The 18,472-nt window shown below is 47.3% G+C and overlaps 1 protein-coding gene across 3 annotated transcripts in view; it reads left to right on the forward strand.

The window, feature by feature from the left end:
- LOC109894579 (runt-related transcription factor 3-like) overlaps nt 1-18,472 on the forward strand; it is an 89,137-nt gene that overhangs the window by 46,269 nt on the left and 24,396 nt on the right. For all 3 annotated transcript variants that reach the window (XM_031829038.1, XM_031829037.1, XM_020488171.2), the window contains exon 6: nt 16,689-16,853. In XM_031829038.1, coding sequence (XP_031684898.1) covers nt 16,689-16,853 — 165 coding nt within the window. The remainder of the gene's footprint in view (nt 1-16,688; nt 16,854-18,472) is intronic.

Here is an 18,472-nt window from a genome sequence, read left to right on the forward strand (position 1 = left end):
CATCAGAGAGAGAGAAGACTACATCAAAGAGAGAGAAGACTGCATCAGAGAGAGAGAAGACTACATCAAAGAGAGAGAAGACTGCATCAGAGAGAGAGAGAAGACTGCATCAGAGAGAGCGAGAAGACTTGTGATACAAAGAGAGCAAAAAGAGGAGATGACTGAAGTGTTGAGACCTGTCGCTGTCCCTCCACCCAACTCTCCCTCCCCCATCTCTCCCCTCTCCTCCCTGGGGAGTTCAGCTGAATTCATCTCCTAACTGTATTTAGCGTCCATTGTCTCTGTCTCTGTGATGACATCACCAGTCACATATCCTCAGAGGGGGAGGGGCTGCTAGTATTTATCTCATCCAGAGCGAATCCGTTCCTGAGAAAGATGAACTCACCAGATACAAGGCACACAGGGCTGGGCTGAGAACATACATGCCTGTGAAAAAACAGAGAAAAATGCCTGTTTGTTTGTAGCTCAACCCTAGGTGAAACTACTCCCCAACACTGTCAGTCATAGCAGGCCCTACTACTGCATATCCTGTCTTTGTGATACTATCACACTCATTCCCACACTCAGTATTGTAGAACTTCTATGCTCTTAAAAAAGGGGTTCCAAAAGGGTTCTTCGGCTGTCCCCATATGAGAACCCTTTTAAGAACCCTTCTTGGTTGCAGGTAGAACCCTTTTGAGTTCCATGTAAAACACTTTCTACAGAGGGTTCTACTGTACATGGAATCCAAAAGGGTTCTACCTAGAACCAAAAGGGTTCTCCTATGGGCACAGCCGAATAACTCTTTTGGGACCCCTTTTTCGAAGAGTGTACAGAATCCACTTGAGCATTATTGTGTTTTGTTGCCTATATTTACTCTGTTGGGGTTCAGAAGGTTGGGGGAGGGGTGGGGAGAGGGGGCGGGGAGAGGGGGTTTGATATGGATGTGGCACGCAGACTGTACAAAGTATGCAAATAGACAAACAATGACATTGGCTGTGTTATTTTTCTTCATGGCGCAATCTCTTCTCATAGTAAACAAAGAAAGGTGTGTGTTAATGTGTGTATGTGCACACAGCTGTTTGTGTGTGTGTGTGTGTGCACCTGCCAGGTGTGTCCATCCCTTAAGTCAGCAGCTCGGCCACGCCTATGCTCCACAAATCACATGAAAGGCTCGCCCTCGATGCCAATTGCTCTCTCGAAGGCCACTTTGATGTTGAAATGGAGACGGGTGTTTTTGAAAAAGCCTACAGCGTATCAGTGCCAAAAAAGAAAAAAGTGTCACGTCTGCCTGACGTGGGGTGCTTTCCTGTCTAACCACCTAGCCAGCCCAGCCATCCATCCTCACTTCAACTCCCAGATGCATAACCTGCAGACATGGAGACATAGCAGCAGAGCTGATGTCAAAGAGGAAGACTTCAGAGAAAAACAGCTAATTAAAGATGTGATGTGGAATTGGACATGGGCCGTTAAAAGATATAAAGGACGCATATTTATGAGGCAAATCGTGAGATCTTATGGTTTCCCAAAAATGTCACTATGTTGTTTGGATGACCTGAGGCGACGGCGAGGGTTCTCTCTGGGCTCAGTCTCTCCGTCACACTTGGCTTCTGCGATTAGAAACTGAGCAAATATTGTCTGACTGATAAATCCCCTGGAATGCGGTCTGTAAGTTTAATACATTTGATTGGTTTCAGAGGAAACTTATGTTCTGGGATAAACATTCACATTAGTCTGACTAGGTATAGGAGTGTAGCAAGAGGGAGCTGTACTGCCATGTACAGTGACTCTGCTAAATTACTTCAGTCTGCTAGGGTCCTCAGTCATCCAGGTAGAGGTGAGGTGAGGCCTCTAGAGCCATGGCATGATTCGGACCTTCATTAGGGCTGAGAGGGCAGAGGTGATTACTCTTTGACCCTGGCTGCTGTGACCCATAGCCCCATCAGCACCCTGTACAATGCCCTAAAGGGAAACATTAGGCCTCAGCTCCCCTCAAACCCTCCAGCTCCCCCCAAACCCTCCAGCTCCCCCCAAACCCTCCAGCTCCCCCCAAACCGCTCAGTTACCCCAAACCCCTCACCTAACCCAAACCCCTCACCTACCCCAAACCCCTCAGCTATCCCCAAACCCCTCAACTACCCCAACCTCCTAACTACCCCAAACCCCTCAACTACCCCAACCTAACTACCCCAAACCCCTCAGCTACTCCCAAATCCCTAACTACCCCAAACCCCTCAGCTACCCACAAACCCCTAACTACCCCAAACCCCTCAGCTATCTCCAAACCCCTCAACTACCCCAAACCCCTTAACTACCCCAAACCCCTCAACTACCCCAAACCCCTCAGCTATCCCCAAACCCCTCAGCTACCCCCAAACCCTAACTACCCCAAACCCCTCAGCTATCCCCAAACCCCTCAACTACCCCAAACCCCTCACCTACCCCAAACCTCTCAACCTACCCCAAACCTCTGTTACCACAAACCCCTCAACTACCCAAACCCCTCAGCTATCCCCAAACCCCTCAGCTACCCCCAAACCCCTCAGCTATCTCCAAACCCCTCAACTATCCCCAAACCCCTCAACTACCCATAAATCCTCAACTAGCCCAAACCCCTCACCTACCCCAAACCCCTCACCTACCCCAAACCTCTCAACCTACCCCAAACCTCTCAACCTACCCCAAACCTCTCAGTTACCCCAAACCCCTCAGCTACCCAAACCCCTCAGCTATCCCCAAACCCCTCAACTACCCCAACCCCCCCAGCTACCCCCAAACCCCTAACTACCCCAAACCCCTCAACCCCTCAACTACCCCAAACCCCTCAGCTACCCCAAACCCCTCAGCTTTCCCCAAACCTTTCAACTACCTCCAAACCCCTCAGCTATCCCCAAACCCCTAACCCCTCAGCTATCCCCAAACCCATCAACTACCTCTAAACCCATAACTACCCCAAACCCCTCAACTACCTCCAAACCCCTCAGCTACCCAAACCCCTCAGCTACCCAAATCCCTCAACTACCTCTAAACCCATAACTACCCCAAACCGCTCAGCTATCCCCAAACCCCTCAGCTACCCAAACCCCTCAGCTATCCCCAAACCCCTCAACAACCTCTAAACCCATAACTATCCAAACCCCTCAACTACCTCCAAACCCCTCAGCTATCCCCAAACCCCTCAGCTATTCTCAAACCCCTCAATTACCCCAAATCGCTCAGCTATCCCCAAACCCCTCAGCTACCCAAACCCCTCAGCTACCCCCAAACCCCTCAACTACCCCAAACCCCTCAACTACCTCCAAACCCTTCAACTACCTCCAAACCCCTCAGCTATCCCCAAACCCCTAACCCCTCAGCTATCCCCAAACTCCTCAACTACCTCTAAACCCATTACTACCCCAAACCCCTCAAGTACCTCCAAACCCCTCAGCTACCCCCAAACCCCTCAACTACCCCAAACCCCTCAGCTACCCAAACCCCTCAGCTATCCCCAAACCCCTCAACTACCCCAAACCCCTCAACTACCCCAAAACTCCTTACTACCCCAAACCCCTCAGCTATCCCCAGACCCCTCAACTACCTCCAAACCCCTCAGCTATCCCCAAACCCCTCAACTACCCCAAACCCCCCAACTACCCCAAAACTCCTAACTACCCCAAACCCCTCAGCTATCCCCAGACCCCTAACCCTTCAGCTATCCCCAAACCCCTCAGCAATCCCCAAACCTCTCAACTACCCCAAACCGCTCAGCTATCCCCAAACCCCTCAACTACCTCCAAACCCCTCAGCTACCCCAAACCACTCAACTACCCCAAACCCTTCAGCTATCCCCAAACCCCTCTATACACACAAACACACTTCGAGAGAGAAAAACAGACAGACAGAAATAGGCACACACACTACACTCTTAGAAAAAGCGTTTCAAAAGTGTTCTTCGGCTGTCCCATAGGATAACTGTTTTTGGTTCCAGGTAGAACCCATTTTTGGTTCCAGGTAGAACACTTTTTGGTTCCAGGGAGAACCCTTTTGGGTTCCATGTAGAACACGCTGTAGAAAGTGGAACCAAACTTGGGACCAAAAGATTTCTACCTGCAACCAAAAAGGGTTCTTCAAAGCGATCTCCTATGGGGACAGCCGAAGAACCCTACAAGGTTCTAGATAGCACACATTTTTCTAAGAGTGAACTGTAGATAATGCCACTTAAGCCCAAGCACTGCAAATGAGCCTAAATACCTCAGACAAGGTATTTAGACAGAGAGGGAGGGAGAAAGAGCTAAACCATTCAGTTAGCCCATCACTTTTTCTTCTCATCGCGGTTTACTGTGTCTCTGTTTGCTGTTCTGAAAGTCCTTGTGACATGAATGCAGAAATGCAGGAAAAAAGGACGAGCATAGCATTGTCAACTGCTTTGTTATGCCCCCTTTCTACTCCTCAGGTTAGTCATATAGGCTCAAGTCTGCTCCTATCTGGTTGGACAAACACACACACACCTGCAGGGGGTGGAGGGGGGTGGGGGTGGGGGATAGAATGCGCTCAACAACATTTCAACTTTGTATTCGCTGATGTCATATTTTTTTTTTTTAACCTTTATTTTACTAGGCAAGTCAGTTAAGAACAAATTCTTATTTTCAATGACGGCCTAGGAACAGTGGGTTAACTGCCTGTTCAAGGGCAGAACGACAGATTTTGTACCTTGTCAGCTCGGGGATTTGAACTTGCAACCTTTCGGTTACTAGTCCAATGCTCTAACCACTAGGCTACACTGCCGCCCCGGCAGCAAGTGGACACACAAACAATTACAGAATTCTATAAAGAGATCTCAGCAAGTGCTTTTAATTCTCCCTGATGATGGAAGTGAGGCTGCCAGGGGACTTTTTCTCAGAAACACAGAAAAGCCCATTTCATACCCAAACTCAGCTCCCCTTCCTCCCCCAAACTCACAGCCCAAACGTCTTTCCTGTTTACCTACCGGTGGAGAGAAGTATAAGCCCACTCTATGTACTGCTTCTTCCTTATTTACTCTCACCCATACAAGAGGGAGCCATTACCACCTTTTAGACCTCATTTAATAAAGGTTCAGATCTCCATTTAGAAAAATAAATGTCCCATGAGTTGGAATATTTACTCCCTTACTGCATTATGACAATAAACCGTTTTTCTATGGCGAGGGGTGTTTGGGAGGGGGTGGATAGTGGGAAGAAGTATCTGTGGCTTACTGGAAAACTATGGGGTTGACATGTTTATTTTTCTGGGACTTCATATTAAGGAACAGGCAGCAAATAATAGGTGTTTGGAGATGTAATGTTGGTTCCAGAGCTGGAGGACTGAGTAATTCCATGAGCAAACATGGAGGAGAGAAGCTTCTTCAACCTGTGGTTCAAACATCAGTTTATACTAACCACGGAATTTGAATGTCTGGTCTGTACTATGAGAATGTGACCAGGGCTTCTTCCTGTGGCACTCTGCTGACCTTGATCATATTCAAGATTAAAGTGTACAACATCATTTCTATTTGTATTTATTAGGGATCCCCATGCTGCCTAGGCAGCAGCTACTCTTCCTGGGGTCCAAACCCATTAAGACACTTACATATTGCAACAATAAAAATATATATTCTTGTACACATTCAGCGCTACCAGTCCCCTGTTTAAATGCTGTTTATGGACAGACCTTGGAACCCCATCACTGGAAACTGACATAAATTTACACAGCAACCTCCTCATACACACACTTACCCACAAGAACACACACACTTTTACTTTTCCAGTTCTAATTTTGCCAGTCTGGCTAAACCTGTCTAGATGAGTCTGAATCACAAACGCAGATATCTTCCACTCTCCCCCCTAATCTCACACACACACACACACACACACACACACACACACACACACACACACACACACACACACACACACACACACACACACACACACACACACACACACACACACACACACACACACACACACACACACACACACACACACACAAAAATTTACAGCTGCCCTCTGACACAGCCGGAGTCTTTCTTCCTGTCAGTTGTTACTCTGAGTGGTGTGTGTGCAACCCGTGTGTGTGTGTGTGTGCCAAAATGGCCTTTGCATGCTCGTAGCTATACGTGCGTAGGTGTTTGTGTTTAAGTTTATGCGCACCGAGGTGTGAAACCTTTGACACGTCTGCTAGCGTTGCGTTGACACGTGACAACGATGGTTGCTTTCCTTTCCCACAGATCTGCGAGGACACCTCACTGCTTAGCACACCCTGGCTACCCCTGTACACACAGCCTTGCAACCCCTACAACCTCTCACCAGAGCTAAAACAACACTCTCAGAGCAGCTTGTTTCTTTAATATGATCTGTCACTGGGGTGAAAAAGGGCCCTCTCTGTTCAGCAGGCTGAGTCTGCAGCATGGGAAGGGTTGTGCTCAGGCAACCATCCAAAGAGGTGCTGAAAAACAACCTCCTTCACCCTGTACTCTCCTCACCCCCCCCCCCCCCCCCCACCCTCTCCTCACCCCCTCCCTCACCCACCTTTACTGCCTCCCTCCTACTAACACACATCACCCCTCCCCTCCACCAGAGGAAATACATACATAGTATGGTGGAACAACAGAGAGATGATTGCTTAGTGCTACGGGCCTCTCTGTATTGTTAGTGGATGTGGGTGGGCCTGCACCCCTCCACTCATACTGCCTGCCCTGACCTGCCCCAGGCATAGCCCCTATTCCTCTCTAATCACACACACACACAAACACACACACACACACACATCTAACTACACTCCCGCTACGCAGCCTTATCCCTTCATCAAGACAGGAAGGCTGGATCTGTGCTCACACACACAGTCTCACATTTTCTCCCCTGCTGTGAGTGGGTTTGCAGCCCTGCTGTAGACAGGGGGATTTCAGGCTGAGTATGGTCCCCAGGGGAAGCCTAGCTAACATCTGCCTCTGAGACAGACAGACATGCATGCATGCATACAGACAGGCAGCAGTAACAGGCTGTGGAGAGAGCCAGGCTTAGCTAAACCTCCCCTGATAGATTGGTGTAGGCTGTGGAAATCCCACCGGTACATTACCTATCAAAATATTACAGATAGAAATAAAAAAGCACAGGCATCATCAAGCAGCAGTGGCCCACATTCAGGTTAAAAAGCACAGGCATCATCAAGCAGCAGTGGCCCACATTCAGGTTAAAAAGCACAGGCATCATCAAGCAGCAGTGGCCCACATTCAGGTTAAAAAGCACAGGCATCATCAAGCAGCAGTGGCCCACATTCAGGTTAAAAAGCACAGGCATCATCCAGCAGCAGTGGCCCACATTCAGGTTAAAAAGCACAGGCATCATCAAGCAGCAGTGGCCCACATTCAGGTTAAAAAGCACAGGCATCATCAAGCAGCAGTGGCCCACATTCAGGTTAAAAAGCACAGGCATCATCAAGCAGCAGTGGCCCACATTCAGGTTAAAAAGCACAGGCATCATCCAGCAGCAGTGGCCCACATTCAGGTTAAAAAGCACAGGCATCATCAAGCAGCAGTGGCCCACATTCAGGTTAAAAAGCACAGGCATCATCCAGCAGCAGTGGCCCACATTCAGGTTAAAAAGCACAGGCATCATCAAGCAGCAGTGGCCCACATTCAGGTTAAAAAGCACAGGCATCATCAAGCACCAGTGGCCCACATTCAGGTTAAAAAGCACAGGCATCATCAAGCAGCAGTGGCCCACATTCAGGTTAAAAAGCACAGGCATCATCAAGCAGCAGTGGCCCACATTCAGGTTAAAAAGCACAGGCATCATCAAGCAGCAGTAGCCCACATTCAGGTTAAAAAGCACAGGCATCATCCAGCAGCAGTGGCCCACATTCAGGTTAAAAAGCACAGGCATCATCAAGCAGCAGTGGCCCACATTCAGGTTAAAAAGCACAGGCATCATCAAGCAGCAGTGGCCCACATTCAGGTTAAAAAGCACAGGCATCATCAAGCAGCAGTGGCCCACATTCAGGTTAAAAAACACAGGCATCATCAAGCAGCAGTGGCCCACATTCAGGTTAAAAAACACAGGCATCATCAAGCAGCAGTGGCCCACATTCAGGTTAAAAAACACAGGCATCATCAAGCAGCAGTGGCCCACATTCAGGTTAAAAAACATGAGGGCAGTGTACTAGTCACAGCCACGTAAGTATTATGGAAATCTAAAGGTAGTCCGTCTCATGGTGATAGTTTACAGTGAAATACTGCATCCATTCAGTTCATGACATGGACATCAATATATAACAAGATACATTGAAAGAGTTCATTGCTTGTGTGGTGTTTCTGTGTGTCTGTGTGTTTTTGAAACTAATTTAGAGCCAGACTATAAACAGACTAAACACAAACACTATTCAATAATAAAACCCACATCCTTCTGGGTCAGCCTCAAACTGATCTATGATTGGACAGCCTCTAAAGCCCAACTCTGTCATTGGTTGCATTGCTGTGGCAGTGTAATCGCTAATGCCTCAGGCATCTTGATGGTACCAGTGAAAGGGGAAGTAAGAGAGGGAAGGGGAAAGGGGGAGGCAAAATAGTCAAGATAGGAGGAAGAGGAAGACAGGTGTGCAACGCTTTGCTCAACAGATGTTGAAACGTATTCGAGCTACAATACAAAGCGGAAGTTTGCTAGCAACCCAACCAACGCCACTACAACAAACTCTCAACTGTCGTTCTCAAGCAGGTTGACGTTTCTGACTGACGAAGAAACAGTTAAGAGAGCTTACAGTTCAGGATAGAAACAGTCAGAGAGTTTACAGTTCAGGATAGAAACAGTCAGAGAGTTTACAGTTCAGGATAGAAACAGTCAGAGAGTTTACAGTTCAGGATAGAAACAGTCAGAGAGCTTATCGTTCAGGATAGAAACAGTCAGAGAGCTTACAGTTCAGGATAGAAACAGTCAGAGAGCTTACAGTTCAGGATAGAAACAGTCAGAGAGTTTACAGTTCAGGATAGAAACAGTCAGAGAGTTTACAGTTCAGGATAGAAACAGTCAGAGAGCTTACAGTTCAGGATAGAAACAGTCAGAGAGTTTACAGTTCAGGATAGAAACAGTCAGAGAGTTTACAGTTCAGGATAGAAACAGTCAGAGAGTTTACAGTTCAGGATAGAAACAGTCAGAGAGCTTATAGTTCAGGATAGAAACAGTCAGAGAGCTTACAGTTCAGGATAGAAACAGTCAGAGAGCTTATAGTTCAGGATAGAAACAGTCAGAGAGCTTACAGTTCAGGATAGAAACAGTCAGAGAGCTTACAGTTCAGGATAGAAACAGTCAGAGAGCTTATAGTTCAGGATAGAAACAGTCAGAGAGTTTACAGTTCAGGATAGAAACAGTCAGAGAGTTTACAGTTCAGGATAGAAACAGTCAGAGAGTTTACAGTTCAGGATAGAAACAGTCAGAGAGTTTACAGTTCAGGATAGAAACAGTCAGAGAGTTTACAGTTCAGGATAGAAACAGTCAGAGAGTTTACAGTTCAGGATAGAAACAGTCAGAGAGTTTACAGTTCAGGATAGAAACAGTCAGAGAGTTTACAGTTCAGGATAGAAACAGTCAGAGAGTTTACAGTTCAGGATAGAAACAGTCAGAGAGTTTACAGTTCAGGATAGAAACAGTCAGAGAGTTTACAGTTCAGGATAGAAACAGTCAGAGAGTTTACAGTTCAGGATAGAAACAGTCAGAGAGTTTACAGTTCAGGATAGAAAGTATAGGGCCTATTGCCTTGAAATATCCCTCCCTAATACACACACTCACACACACGTCCCTCAACACACTCAACAGCAGCATGTTAGTCGAATGTGTTGTTTTTGTCAAAACTGTGAATCAGACAGGGAGAGGCTGGCATCAACATGTCCTAATAATAGAGCTAAACAAACCCAGAACTCTGCACTACAGCTATTGGTGCAGGACTGACATATAATGCCTCTCACTTACTATGTACACCTATTATGTATACAGGCAGAGTGCACAGTCCTTATAGACGTGTTATAGTTTTCAGTCTGATACAGGCACTCAACCAATTCTAGTCTGTTATCAAGGGCCTACCAAGTCCATTTATACGATGAATACAAATATTTACACTTCAAATATATTCAGCACAGATCTGGGTCCGGGCCAAGGCACGTATTGCCCTTTGCAGTCCAGATAGAGTTTCACTTTGCCCCTGAAAGCACGCCCAGCCCTTTACTAAAAAGAGCTTGTGTTTAATGTGTCTCTCATTGGAAGGGAACATATGTTTCTTTCTTTCAATGTTATAAAAAAAGCAGCAGCACCGGGGTGAGGGAGGAAAGGGGCCATATCGGGTGATCATTCAGCTGGACCCGTCAGCGTTTAGGAGCTGTCATTAGCACCCTCTGAGCAAACACTGTCTCTGTGTTCCACTGATATGGGCTTTAGGGGGTTAGGGTGGGACTCGCTGAGATTGGCACGTCTGGTCTGAAGGGGTTGGTCAGCTCTTGGTAAGAGTTGCCCGTTGGCACAGGTCTACATTCCATAAGTACTAACCTTAATCATTCTGCTCCTTGTGGCTCAATGTCATTTGTAGGCGATCAGGGTTTATCATTTTGCTCTTCAGTGTTTCAATTCAAAGGGACCAGTCACAGGGTCAGTTTCCCACACTGATGTATCTTATCTGTTACACTTGAACCTATCTACATGTTCTGAAGAGCACAGAAAACATGGGGGGCATCAAGGCCCTCTGTCTTCAGTTCATCTGCTGATAACATGGTATTGTATTGGCCAAAGAAAACAGAAACGGTGGGTGGGAAAAGCACAGACATTATTCCTAAAGAGATTTTCAGTGAAATGGATTTTCAGTACATCATTAATACCAGACATTTTATATCAACCTTTTTATTTGGTCCTCACAGTCCTTATAATGCTGTAAGATGATGCAACAGCCATCTAGAGAGGAAGCTAGTAAATCTACAGCTTCTGGCATCCATTTTACCTCTTCCATGTATTGAGCGCTGGTGTTTGAACCACATCATCCCTGCCTCCCCGTTGGCCTCCATCTCCCAGCTCTATCTTGTGGTTATGATATCATAGAGAAACAACTGGGCATTCTTTCCTAAGTGCACCCTGACACATAAAATATTCATCCACCACAGAATCCCCTCCGAAATGGGTCCGCGGTGCACAGAGAACCCTGGTTGAGACCCTACAGAGTGGGAGTCAACTTCTGGCGTTCTACCAGACACATGGATGAGCGGCGTCAGGCCTAAAAAGACGTTTAAACACTGCATTGAACAGCATCAGGCAAAGGGCTCTGTCTGTCTCTTAACCTAGAGTCGATATACGTGCCCCTGTGGGAATCTAATTAGCATAATACAGAAATCCCCATAAAAATCTTTCTGTTTAAGCTCGAGATATGTTTTTGAAATTTTTTCATCCACCTATGTAACACTGACACATCCCGAAAATCAGTCTTTCCACAGAATTGTCTGTAACGTCCGAATGGCCGACCAACTATATGAGACTCTCACGACCATGTCGGTTGTATTTCTCTACAAGACCCGCCACCATTGCACCAATCCATTTCCTCTCTATGAGGCTTAGAGGGGTGATGTCTAAGAGAAGACAAGAGGAGGAAGGTTGTGTATACTGTATATACTGTATGTTAGCTTCCTCATGGAAAACTGTTGAAGTCTTCTCTTATATATAAAAAAGGGAGGGACAGAGAGGGAAGGGGAGAAAGACGGGGGAGTGAGAGAGAGAGAAGGGGGTAAAGAGGGGGGAGAGAGGAGAGCTATAGTCAACCATGTGAGTTGACTTGTAGTGTTAACAGTAACTGTGAGGTTTGGGGTAATGAGCACCAGGCCGGATCCTAATGAAGCCTCTGTCTGCTCTGCTCCTATGGTTCTCTCTCATGGCAACATTGGCTGGCCAACCCCTACTGGAAGTACAGAACAGTGTGTCATCACCACACTCCCTGCCAGCTGGACCTGAGCCACTGCTGTGTGTGTGTGTGTGGGTGTGTGTGTGTGTGTGTGTGTGTGTGTGTGTGTGTGTGTGTGTGTGTGTGTGTGTGTGTGTGTGTGTGTGTGTGTGTGTGTGTGTGTGTGTGTGTGTGTGGGTGCGTGTGTGTCTGTGTGTGTGTGTGTGCGTGTGCGTGTGTCTGTGTGTGTGTGTGTCTGTGTGTGTGTGTGTGTGTCTGTGTGTGTGTGTGTGTGTGTGTGTGTGTGTGTGTGTGCGGGTGCGTGTGCGTGTGCGGGTGCGTGTACACACGTGGGTGATCAAGCGGTATGATCTCTTTCATCACCAAAGCACCAGCCAGTTCATCCCAGACCAACACAGGCCACAGAAAAAAGTTAACAATGATCCATTTTTCCCTGGTTGTTGTCTTCTTCCACAGAGCTGTGGGATGTATCATTTCCCTGACCTCAGCTGTTTGAGGTGGTGTTCACCTCTTAAAAACTGCACTAGGGGACATACATGGGTCTATATTTGGAGGGCCGTTTCCCCTAGACTGTGTCCCTGTGTCATAGTGAGATGGTGGGTTTATAGGTGGGGTCACTCACTATTACTACATCCTTCTGCGTTTTTTACATCTGACTCCCAACACAGACAGCTGGACATGTTGAGCAGTCAAACAGCCCACATTCAGACATTACTTATCTACACACACACACGCACGCACGCAGCAACACACACACACACACACACACAAACCCTCACACTCCTATACTCACACTGAGAGGGTGTTGATCCCAGTGTGAGTATGTGAGTATTCATGTGTTGGTGTGTTTGTTACTGGTCATGTGTTGGTGTGTTTGTTACTGGTCATGTGTTGGTGTGTTTGTTACTGGTCATGTGGGGGTGTGTTTGTTACTGGTCATGTGGTGTGTTTGTTACTGGTCATGTGGTGTTGTGTTTGTTACTGGTCATGTGGTGTGTTTGTTACTGGTCATGTGGTGTTGTGTTTGTTACTGGTCATGTGGTGTGTTTGTTACTGGTCATGTGGTGGTGTGTTTGTTACTGGTCATGTGGTGTGTTTGTTACTGGTCATGTGGTGTGTTTGAGGGGCCTGTGTTGGTGTGTTTGTTACTGGTCATGTGGTGTGTTTGTTACTGGTCATGTGGTGTGTTTGAGGGGCCTGTGTTGTAGTTTGGGTGATGGTTATTTATCTACAGTATGTTTGCATTTGAGAGTGATGACTTGAATGTGTCTGTGTCTAGTCGTGGCACCATTGTAATGTAGACTATTCTACTTGGGAGTCAAGCTCAATCCACATAATTGTTATGTGTATGTCTGTGTGTGAAGGGGCGTGTGGGGGGGGGGGGGGGGGGGGGGGGGGGGGGGGGATAGAGAATACTACATTTTATGTAAAGAGAGGGAGCGATCTCTACCAAATGGACAGAGCGGTAAACGGCAGGATATATTACCCATGGGTCAAGTCGCAGGAGGGAAGATATATTGCCCATGGGTCAGTCTGGAGAGAGGGCGGGCAAAATCCATATCAGTCCGTCTGCTGGCCCCCTTTATATAGTGATAAAATATTCAAATCTAGCCATTACTTCACATTAGAGATGCCAGGGAGAAAACCACAGAATGTATACATGTTCTTTCAGACATGTGTTTGTTGCATTGATAGTTACATTAAAAGCCTTTCCTCCATTAGAGGAGTCCCTCATCCGGACTCACGTATGGCATTTAGGTGTGTGTGTGTGTGTGTGTCTGTGTGTGTGTGTGTGTGTGTGTGTGTGTCTGTGTCTGTGTGTGTGTGTGTGTGTGTGTGTGTGTGTGTGTGTGTGTGTGTGTGTGTGTGTGTGTGTGTGTCTGTGTCTGTGTGTGTGTGTGTGTCTGTGTGTGTGTGTGTGTGTGTGTGTCTGTGTGTGTGTCTGTGTCTATGTGTGTGTGTGTGTGTGTGTGTGTGTGTGTGTGTCTGTGTCTGTGTCTGTGTGTGTGTGTGTGTGTGTGTGTGTGTGTGTCTGTGTGTGTGTGTGTGTGTGTGTGTGTGTGTGTGTGTGTGTGTGTGTGTGTGTGTGTGTGTGTGTGTGTGTGTCTGTGTGTGTGTGTGTGTGTGTCTGTGTGTGTGTGTGTCTGTGTGTGTGTGTGTGTGTGTGTCTGTGTGTGTGTGTGTGTGTGTGTGTCTGTGCGTGTGTGTGTGTCTGTGTGTGTGTGTGTGTGTGTGTGTGTGTGTGTGTGTGTGTGTGTGTGTGTGTGTGTGTGACATGTTAAATATGATTGAGAAAGATTGCATTGAAATAGCCTTGTACTGTAAGTATGCCTTTTAAAGAAAGCTTTTCAGTGGAAGAGATATTAAAGTGAAAAGGGTTTGCTTGTAGAATTTGGTCTTTCCGCGTCGTCTTCAGATCGGATGTATGCGAGGTGTCAAATATGCTTTAATTCTGAGTGACTGAGTGACTGCTTTGTCAGACTTGAGTCGCTGTGAGACGTACACTATAGTCACTATTTGGACAAGTAGACCCCGTCTGGGGTGTTGTACTGGGGTTATACTGTGGTTGTACTGAGGTTATACTGGGTTTATACTGAGGTTGTACTGGCGTTATACTGAGGTTGTGCTGGGGTTATACTGCCGTTATACTGGGGTTGTACTGGGGTTATACTGGCGTTATACTGGGGTTGTACTGGCATTACACTGAGGTTGTACTGGGGTTATACTGCCGTTATACTGAGGTTGTACTCGGGTTATACTGGCGTTATACTGGGGTTGTACTGAGGTTATACTGGGGTTGTACTGACGTTATACTGGGGTTGTACTGAGGTTATACTGGGGTTTTACTGAGGTTATACTGGGGTTATACTGTGGTTATATACTGGTGCTGTGCTGGGGTTGTACTGGGGATGTACTGAGGTTATACTGGGGTTGTACTGGCATTACAACCCCAGCACAACCTCTCCCAGTATAACGGCAGTATAACCCCAGCACAACCTCTACAACCTCTGCCTCTGCCTCTGCCGTATAACGGCAGTATAACCCCAGTACAACCTCAGTGTAATGCCAGTACACACACACACACACACACACACACACACACACACACACACACACAGACACAGACACACACACACACACACACACACACACAGACACACACACACACACACACCTAAATGCCATACGTGAGTCCGGATGAGGGACTCCTCTAATGGAGGAAAGGCTTTTAATGTAACTATCAATGCAACAAACACATGTCTGAAAGAACATGTATACATTCTGTGGATGTTTTGGGGTTGTATTGAGTTATACTAGGGTTATACTGGGGTTGTACTGAGGTTATACTGGGGTTGTACTGGCGTTATACTGGGGTTGTACTGGGGATGTTTTGGGGTTGTATTGAGTTATACTAGGGTTATACTGGGGTTGTACTGAGGTTATACTGGGGTTGTACTGCCGTTATACTGGGTTTGTACTGAGGTTATACTGGGGTTGTACTGAGGTTATACTGGGGTTGTACTGGCGTTATACTGGGGTTGTACTGAGGTTATACTGGGGTTGTACTGAGGTTATACTGGGGTTGTACTGGCGTTATACTGGGGTTGTACTGGGGATGTTTTGGGGTTGTATTGAGTTATACCAGGGTTATACTGGGGTTGTACTGAGGTTATACTGGGGTTCTACTGGCATTATACTGGGGTTGTACTGAGGTTATACTGGGGATGTTTTGGGGTTGTATTGAGTTATACTAGGGGTATACTGGGGTTGTACTGGGGATGTTTTGGGGTTGTATTGAGTTATACTAGGGTTATACTGGGGTTGTACTGGCGTTATACTGGGGTTGTATTGGGGATGTTTTGGGGTTGTATTGAGTTATACTAGGGTTATACTGGGGTTGTACTGGCGTTATACTGGGGTTGTACTGGGAATGTTTTGGGGTTGTATTGAGTTATACTGGGGTTATACTGGGGTTGTGCTGGGGCTGTGCTGGGGTTGTACTGATGTTATACTGGGGTTGTACTGAGGTTATAATGGGGTTGTACTGGGGTTATACTGGGGATGTTTTGGGGTTGTATTGAGTTATACTGGGGTTGTAATGGGGTTGTACTGGGGTTGTGCTGGGGCTGGGCTGGGTTATACTGGGGTTATACTGGGGTTGTACTGTTGAGTCGACAAGTTAGGGGATAAGGGGATAGATTCGCAGTATTTTCTGTTGCTGTAATTATAACCTATTTCATACTATCATTATCATGCAATTATTGTATTATTAAGCTAGTACTATTGTTATACACTAGATAGAGTATTAGTGGTATTCCATGTATCTGATTATAACACAAAGGCAGGTGCAGGTTTAGCCCAACCACAACACCACTGCCTGTCAACATTCTATTCATATGTTTCTATTTCTAAGTAAACTTGGCTACTGTTCTTTTCTATAATCCGATTGAAATAGATTAGTTGGTGGAGAACAGAGGGCTTTATTCATATAATATGATTATGTCACTGTACTATCCCCAATCGCCAATATATACCCTCCCACTTCAAAACAGACTCACAAGGCCTAGTAAACTGTTGGTGCCATGGAGAGATCTGAGGAAAGAAAAACTCAAATATTACAGCAGACATAACATTTGGATGTACTATTGTTCTTTCTATTTTTGACTATTTACTACCGCTGTAGAAAATTAATTAAGTGCCATGATTTCCCGGCTGTGTAGGTGGTAACTTGGGTCTCCTCTCTCTCTCATTTTCTCTCTCTCTGTCCTTCTCTCTTCCTCCCTCAGGACACAGGGTGAAGCTAGAGGATCCCCAGAAGATGCAGTTCTCTGATAGGCTGACAGAGATTGAGCGCTACCAGCGGGCCAGCCTGAGGATGGGGCCTGGTAACCCCCAGCCCCGGCCCATGCACCAGAGCCACCTGGGGCCCTCCACCCAGTCCCAGATACAAGGTAGGACCACTGACCACACAGGAACCCCTATCACACTGACTCTTTCACTCAGTCTGTCCCAATTCAGAGCTGCTCACTCATCACAAACACTCCACGTTCTGCTACAGTACTGTATAGAGGTTTGCACTACAAATGCCTCTCCCTAACTGTGACACATAATGAACTGACAGTGTTGCTCTAACTTTATCTCTATGGGCTGAGTTAGTCTGTATGTGGCAGGCTGAGGCCCCCATGTTGAGTTAGTCTGTATGTGGCAGGCTGAGGCCCCAGGTTGAGTTAGTCTTATGTGGCAGGCTGAGGCCCCAGGTTGAGTTAGTTTTATGTGGCAGGCTGAGGCTCCAGGTTGAGTTAGTCTGTATTTGGCATGCTGAGGCCCCAGGTTGAGTTTGTCTGTATGTGGCAGGCTGAGGCCCCAGGTTGAGTTAGTCTGTATGTGGCAGGCTGAGGCCCCAGGTTGAGTTAGTCTGTATGTGGCAGGCTGAGGACCCAGGTTGAGTTAGTTTTATGTGGCAGGCTGAGGCCCCAGGTTGAGTTAGTCTGTATGTGGCAGGCTGAGGACCCAGGTTGAGTTAGTTTTATGTGGCAGGCTGAGGCCCCAGGTTGAGTTAGTCTGTATGTGGCAGGCTGAGGCCCCAGGTTGAGTTAGTCTGTATGTGGCAGGCTGAGGCCCCAGGTTGAGTTAGTCTGTATGTGGCAGGCTGAGGCCCCAGGTTGAGTTAGTCTGTATGTGGCAGGCTGAGGCCCCAGGTTGAGTTAGTTTTATGTGGCAGGCTGAGGCCTCAGGTTGAGTTAGTTTTATGTGGCAGGCTGAGGCCCCAGGTTGAGTTAGTTTTATGTGGCAGGCTGAGGACCCAGGTTGAGTTAGTCTGTATGTGGCAGGCGGCGGCCCCAGGTTGAGTTAGTTTTATGTGGCAGGCTGAGGCCCAAGGTTGAGTTAGTTTTATGTGGCAGGCTGAGGCCCCAGGTTGAGTTAGTTTTATGTGGCAGGCTGAGGCCCAAGGTTGAGTTAGTTTTATGTGGCAGGCTGAGGCCCCAGGTTGAGTTAGTTTTATGTGGAAGGCTGAGGCCCAAGGTTGAGTTAGTTTTATGTGGCAGGCTGAGGCCCCAGGTTGAGTTAGTTTTATGTGGCAGGCTGAGGCCCAAGGTTGAGTTAGTTTTATGTGGCAGGCTGAGGCCCCAGGTTGAGTTAGTCTGTATGTGGCAGGCTGAGGACCCAGGTTGAGTTAGTTTTATGTGGCAGGCTGAGGCCCAAGGTTGAGTTAGTTTTATGTGGCAGGCTGAGGCCCAAGGTTGAGTTAGTTTTATGTGGCAGGCTGAGGCCCAAGGTTGAGTTAGTTTTATGTGGCAGGCTGAGGCCCAAGGTTGAGTTAGTTTTATGTGGCAGGCTGAGGCCCAAGGTTGAGTGCAACCCTCCCTGCTGATATGAGAGCCCAGACCTGGGGGAGGGTCCAGTACATTTACTGGCAGGGGCCGCTCACTCACGCCAGCTCTGTCCCCGGATGCCCTGCGTCGGTGAGGACCGGGGCCGCAGAGAGCAGGACGCAGGGTCCAGTCTGGGGCTAGGTGGAACCCTGATCCCTGCCAAACAGCCTGACTGGAGCACTGGGGCTGGTTCACCT

This window comes from Oncorhynchus kisutch, linkage group LG7 (genome assembly GCF_002021735.2).
Source record: "Oncorhynchus kisutch isolate 150728-3 linkage group LG7, Okis_V2, whole genome shotgun sequence".
In the NCBI taxonomy this organism is placed as follows: domain Eukaryota; kingdom Metazoa; phylum Chordata; class Actinopteri; order Salmoniformes; family Salmonidae; genus Oncorhynchus; species Oncorhynchus kisutch.